This window comes from Etheostoma cragini, chromosome 14 (genome assembly GCF_013103735.1).
Source record: "Etheostoma cragini isolate CJK2018 chromosome 14, CSU_Ecrag_1.0, whole genome shotgun sequence".
NCBI lineage: Eukaryota > Metazoa > Chordata > Actinopteri > Perciformes > Percidae > Etheostoma > Etheostoma cragini.
The window spans coordinates 1436922-1443903 of record NC_048420.1 but is presented as its reverse complement, the minus strand read 5'-3'; the positions used below and the strand labels follow the sequence as shown (position 1 = coordinate 1443903).

The following is a 6982-nucleotide window of genomic DNA, read 5'->3' as shown; positions in this document are numbered from 1 at the left end:
CCCCCCCCCCCCCCCCCAACTGAAGCACTAGAAGAATTTAGACTCCATCAAAGAGTATTATCCAAGCAGGAGGTGCACAGCTCTCCGACATCAGTCATCACTTCACTTGCCTCCCAAGGATGGCAAAAAAAGTATATATATATATATACTTCCAGGCGCTTGTTGTGTTGCAGCCATGGAGCTCAGTAAGCGGCGCTCGAAAGTGTGGATTGACTTTGCACTGAAAAAGCCCGGGAAAACTGAAAAATCACCATTGAATCAAAATAGAAAGGTCCTCTTTATCTGTGAAATAAGCATTTTCCCAGTTTTAACTCCACCCCTCAAATAATCGAAAAAGAATTGATGATGGATAAGAACAGGAATTGAAAGGAATACATTAATTGGAATTGTTAAGTTAAAATGTCCAACCCAAATTAGAAGGCTCTCAAATGTCCAACCCTAATCAGAAGGCTCTCAAATGTCCAACCCTAATCAGAAGGCTCTCAAATGTCCAACCCTAATCAGAAGGCTCTCAAATGTCCAACCCTAATTAGAAGGCTCAGGTAAAGTTAGGAACAGTAAACGGCAAGGACTACTTTGAGCAGGAGCTTTGAATCTACTCAGCAAAACACAGCAAGACGTCCGCAAAATCAAGATTCGTATGGTGACATCGACAAAACTTGTTTGATTGTGGTGACTGGCACAGTTTGGCCCTTCACTGCAGCTCAATAATATTGCAGGTGGATGCACGTATACCCTGCTGTGAGGTCGCAATGGAAATGTAACCTTGAGAAAACAACACAGGACTTACTGATGAGTATTTGAATCCCTTAGTAACCGTATATACAGTCTCTAACAGTTTTTCTTGAAGACCACCTTGTAATCTCCGTCACTGTGGGCAAAGGCTCTACATCAGGGGTGTCAAACTCATTTTAGTTCATGGGCTACATACCCCTAATTTGATCTGATGTTGGCCAGACCAGTAAACAACTCCAGAAAGATCAGAAACTATCTGCCACAGAGTTTCTTCTCAGCTTGATCTAGACAAATGCAAGTTACTTCTGCTACGACAGTGTTATAAGACCATTGTAGGAAAAACAAAATAACATTACGGATCAGGGAAAGAGAAGTAATATTCCAACAAAAAAAAAACTCTCTATTTCTAAGTATAAAGTTGTATATTTACAGAAAAAATTCTCCGACATTTGCTGAGTTTAATGTGGTAAATTTGGAATTGGAATTAAGTACTTCTCTGCCATTTTCACACTTTGCAAAGTCATCCAGTGGGCCTGATTGGACCCTTTGGCGGGCTGATTCAGGCCCACGGACCGGATGTTTAACCCCCTTGCTCTACATGTAACATCATAGTTTTCTAGGCCTTGTCCTTCCCCCACTCTGTGTGAGCGGTTTCCGTTTTGTGAGGGCAAGACAACACCCGGGTTGGGCTTACCTCTCTGTCCATGCTGTCCAGATCCTCCTTGCAGAGCATGTACAGAGGCATACTCTCGGACATGCTCGGCTGCCGCTTCCGACGAGACGGCCCCGGCTGCTCGTCGTCTTGGCTGGACCCCGCTGCGTCGTCTGGCTGACTCTGTGAAGATCCCCTGTGGTACAAAAAACAGCAAAATTAGTGTTAAACACCTAAAACACTAGGGCTGGGGCAATATGATATTGTCTTGATTCGATTCTTTCACAATACACTGATGCCGATTTGATTTGGATTGCGATTTGGATTTATTGCAATTCCAAAAGTATTGCGATTCGATAGTATCCGGATTTTCTTTTCCTTCTTTAACAAAAACTTAAGTTGAAGTAAGTAATAAACTTCTAGAGACATTATACAATGAGACATTATATATTGTATATAAAACAATGAGACAAATTGTTTTCTAAGAAAGATGCACATCACATTTTAATCTGTAAGTCTGACATTTATTTCATTTGTAAAGTAGTACGTAACATGGATTTAAAGCATTTTCAGCTTTTGTTTTGTTAGAAAATATATAGGTGCAGAATTGGTAAAACAAAATGTCAACAAAATATTGATTCTAGTGAAAATAATCTGTTTTAAAAATCGTTTCGCAAAACACTTCTGACACATGGAATTTTCATTTTCTTCCCCCCACTCCTATAAAACTCTTAGGGCACTATTTCGCACCCGGTGCAGCGCAAATCCTACCAAGTGTCTTTGCTAGTTAAAGACCAACGCACTTTTCCATTTCCCGTCCAGGTTGTTCAGATGCATTCTGGGCGTGCTGGTCTAACAGTGAGGTGTGTTCAGGTGCATTCTGGGCGTACTGGTCTAACAGGGAGGTGTGTTTAGGTGCATTCTGGGAGTGCTGGTATTACAGGGAGGTGTGTTCAGGTGCATTCTGGGCATGCTGGTCTTACAGGGAGGTGTGTTCAGGTGCATTCTGGGCGTACTGGTCTAACAGGGAGGTGTGTTTAGGTGCATTCTGAGCATGCTGGTCTTACAGCGAGGTGTGTTTAGGTGCATTCTGGGAGTGCTGGTCTTACAGGGAGGTGTGTTCAGGTGCATTCTGTGCGTGCTGGTCTTATTGGGCGCTGCGTTCAGGTGCATTCTGGGCGTGTTGGTCTTACAGGGAGGTGTGTTCAGGTGCACTCTGGGGGTAATGCTATCTAGAGGCAGCGGGAAGTGATCGCGCCATTGACCCCCCCCCCCCAAAAAAAACCTGGTCCAAAGTCTGTAGCAGCATTTCATCGTTATTTTAACTGCCTAGTGCACAGCGAGAACACACTATGCTTGTAACACAAACTAAACGTACCTGCGCCAGGCCAATCACGCCGTACGCTTAGGTCGTTAAATTAGGGCCTAATGAATATGAAATGCCACAGTGGAGCTAAACACATGGACTAAGTAGCAAGTCGGCTAAAAAGACAGAATTAACATATCAGATTTGTTCTTCTGTGAGCTGGGTCGCAACATCTACTGTCTCTTTCTACACTATCAATAGCATTAGTATCATATTATATCAAAAGTAGATGAAATTGTATGGGGATGGGGGTGTGCCACTTAATCGGTCGCATCAATTAATAAAATAAATTGAATGAACTGAAAAATCTATCATCAACTGAGTCAATATATGTGATTGTATTTCTAAAAATGAATGTGTATACATTGTTCTATAAGGAGGTCTTCTATCTCATTTGTGTGTTCTACTTACATGCATACATGCATTCTTGTGTTATAATAATCTTCACAGGAATTTGCAAAAACTACATAATCAGCACATTCCTTCACAATAGCCAACTTGCGGATGCGTGATGCTGGTTTAAAGAGCGAAGGTTAACAATGGGAAGTGTGAAGGCTTTATCTCTATAAGGGCTCATTAGATGTAAAAAGTGGGAAGAAGAAGGTTCCATACTTCCTCTTGGCAGTGCCTAATTGAACACAACTTCTTTGATGATTACATCTAAGTTTGCAAACTCCATTGCCTCTAATCCATGAAGTATACAGGGCGATGTTATGCTCGTAACTATTAATTACAAAGAATCTTCATGGATAATATTCACTTCAAAAACATTTTAAGCCACCGTGACTGTCCAGCTTGAGTCACAGCATCTCAATGGCTGCTGCAAGGGAAGTTAAGTAAAATTATGCACAGGTGTACATGTAGGACTGCACGATATGGGGGAAATATGCAATATGGGAGGACGTTGAATATTAAAATAACAATAGTACTTGTGATAAATAAACAGATATTAAAGTGTACTCAGTTCTGTATTACTTCTGCTTTTAGTATTCTGCTAAAATACAACAAACTGCGTGTTGGAAAACATTTCCAAAATCCGTTTATTGAACAAATTGAACATTGAATTGAATATAAAATGGCACCACTCAAAAGAGAAAACAGTTATATTTTAAAGTGCAATTCTCAACAGATATTTACTTTCATCTGACACAAAAAAATCAGAGTGTCTTCTGCATTATGTTGCTACAAACTATACAAATGTAATTTCTACAAAAAAATTGTTTAACACTAAACTGTTGAAATGTACACACTACACATGTGAGTACACAATGCACTACATGTAAGTATCCGAAATGAGACAGAAACAGAGTTTTTCCCTAAGTAGTACAGTATAAAGCAGGGTGGATTTCCATGTGCTCTCATTTATGACCCGGAGCGCAGATGCAAATTAAAAGTACAACACAAATTAGAAGGCTCGTTTGGGAGCTACGATAAACACTCCCTGCCACCCAATGCTATTAACTATCCATAAAATAAAAATGATAGTTGGGGGGGCTGCATGTCTTTCAAATTGTAGTGTAGTACTACAATTGCTCAAATTGTTCTCTTATTCAGATTTATAATTGTATTTAGGTTATATCAGAATAGGTTTCTTTATGGTTTCATTTAAAATTGTATAAATGTTGAACTTGACATTACTGGAGCTCCTCTTTTCACCCTGTGTGTTGAGCTCTCTGTTTTAGCTACAGAGTGAGACATCTCACTTTTGGTCCATCTTTGTTGGGAGTCGAACATGCTCAGTAGCTAGGTAAGGACTACTAGCCAGTCAGAAGCAGAGTATGAGGGCCCTGACAGTACCTAGGTAAGGACTACTAGCCAGTCAGAAGCAGAGTATGAGGGCCTGACAGTACCTAGGTGAGGACTACTAGCCAGACTGAAGCGGAGTATGAGGGCCCTGACAGTACCTAGGTAAGGACTACTAGCCAGTCAGTTTCTTCACTTAACCTATAACGTGCACAAAAAAAGATATAACATGATGAAGTAAGGGGAAATAGCCAAACATCCTAATCTGAGCACTTTACGACGTGTTATAACCCATTATGCAGTCAATAATCAGAGAATCACAAAAAGCATAAATATCACTTTTTCTTTTACACGCTATTGTCCTGCACGTCCCCATGGTTTTTCTAGATGCAGTCTATGAGGAAGCCTAGAATGTCTATTGATATGTAAGTAAGTATTGCCAGATAAAAACAAATGTTCCATTCTAATTCGATGTTAATCATTACTAATCAAGGAGGCAAATAACCCATATACATTTACAATAAGTACTTTTTCATATCATCAAGAACATCATTAACGAAAATACTATATACCCTTAAATATCTTGATATTTTGTTATTATATTATAAAATATATATATACACAATTTTATCACCCACCCCTAATTTGCATGTGTGAAAATCCTGCTGTTTTGCCAGCTGCAGAAGAAGTATTCTATCAATATTTATTCATTTTATTGCACTGCTCCCAATCTGTTCCTACCTGAGACAAGACTGCTCTCTGTGATCAGAGAGCATTATAGATCCGGACGCCTGGAGGTAAGGTGGGGGCCGAGGTGCCTGAGGGCCCCTGCGGATCAGCTTCCCTGTGACGGGGTCGTAGGTCCGAACTTCCGGGGCTGCAGGTTGAGGTCTGGGCTGGATGGGAGCTGGTTGGAAAATATGCTTCTGCAGGGAATCCTGAATGTCAGGTAGTGCTGCTGGACTGTTACTCCTGCAGAAAGACAAGACAAGAATAAGATTTCAGATTTGGAATTATCTTCCGATTTTTATGTTTTGCGGTTAATATGTTCACAATATCTGTATTAGTTTCTAAGTTATCTGTTCACATCTGCTAGGTTTTAGATGGGGGGCCATCTGCCAACACCAGTTGGGTGGGTGGGTGGGTGGGGGAGGAGAGAGAGAGAGATACCTTCTGGGGGACATGCAGATAATTTGATTTTTATCTGCAATTATATCGTAATTATTCTTGTTTATTGTATTACTTTATCAGATGTATGTATGTATTATCTTGTTGTTTGTATGTACTTTTGTCATGCCAATAAAGCAAAATGAAATTGGAAATTTTAATTTAGAGAGAGAGGGAGCGAGGGAGGGAGCGAGAGAGAGAGAGAAAAAAAGACAGGGCTATGTAATTTGATTTATATAGTTAAGATAAAATTGTGTTAAAGTTCATATGATTTTTTATTGCATTATGTCCAGATATTTGGAAAAATTGTATGTTGATGCTTTGGCAAAATTGTTATGCCAATAAAGCCCCACTGAATTGAGAGAGAGAGAGAGAGAGAGAGAGAGAGAGAAAGAGAGAGAGAGAGAGAGAGAGAGAGAGAGAGAAAAGAGAGAGAGAGAGAAAAGAGAATCAAATAACCCAACCCAACCACAATGACTCATAATTATAGCAGTGAGGACATGATGTCCAGTGGCAGTTACAGTAACAGTAAAGACGATAGAACTAGGACTTTAAATAATAGGAGCAGTAGCAGTGGGCGTCAACCAGGATCAGGGCAGCAGCTGTAGCCCCGATCAAGGTGCCACCGCAATCTCAGTAAAGCTCTCCTTTACCTTGGCGTCTTGGAATAGTCCTCCTTTAGGGGGTACAGCTGCTCCTCCACCCTCTCCCAGCGCTCCAGACAGCTCCACAGCCAGTCTGGGTTGACAACATAGAGGTGCTTGCAGCCTTGGGCCTGACGAACCTTCTCGGTGCCTTGGGGGGAGGGGGGAGGGGGGACAGGGATTAGAACAGGTTTTTACCTTACAATCAAAAACTTGTACCAAAAGCAGGGCAGCACAATGCTAGGAAAATAGATGATTGCAATTATTTTGGACTAATAATGCAATTCCCAATATTGGAGGGGATGATCATTATTCTCATTTGCATTGAACAATATTACATTTTTTAATTGTGGGATTTTTTTTTTCCCAGAAAGGTTCGACACGTATTCTGCCTTTTGGATATTGCACTTGTCTATATTGCAATTTTTTCCCAAAATGTAAAAAGTTTTTTTTCTCTCCCTTTGATTTCAGGATAGAAAACAGCCGATGACGATAACCACACAATGAATATTGCTTTCGTTATTTTTCATGTCAAACAATATCTGTTCCTTCCACAAGCAAAAAGCAATAACAAATATGCGGTGATGGCTGCCATGATGTCATATATACAGTGGGTACGGAAAGTATTCAGACCCCTTTAAATTTTTCACTCTTTGTTTCATTGCAGCCTTTTTC

The 6982-nt window shown here is 40.5% G+C and overlaps 1 protein-coding gene across 2 annotated transcripts in view; it reads right to left on the bottom strand.

Moving 5' to 3' along the window:
* ctdp1 (CTD (carboxy-terminal domain, RNA polymerase II, polypeptide A) phosphatase, subunit 1) overlaps positions 1-6982 on the bottom strand; it is a 68110-nt gene that overhangs the window by 44154 nt on the left and 16974 nt on the right. For both annotated transcript variants that reach the window (XM_034892226.1, XM_034892228.1), the window contains exons 9-11: positions 6317-6458; positions 5238-5468; positions 1430-1583 (exon numbers count right to left, since the gene is read on the bottom strand). In XM_034892226.1, coding sequence (XP_034748117.1) covers positions 1430-1583; positions 5238-5468; positions 6317-6458 — 527 coding nt within the window. The remainder of the gene's footprint in view (positions 1-1429; positions 1584-5237; positions 5469-6316; positions 6459-6982) is intronic.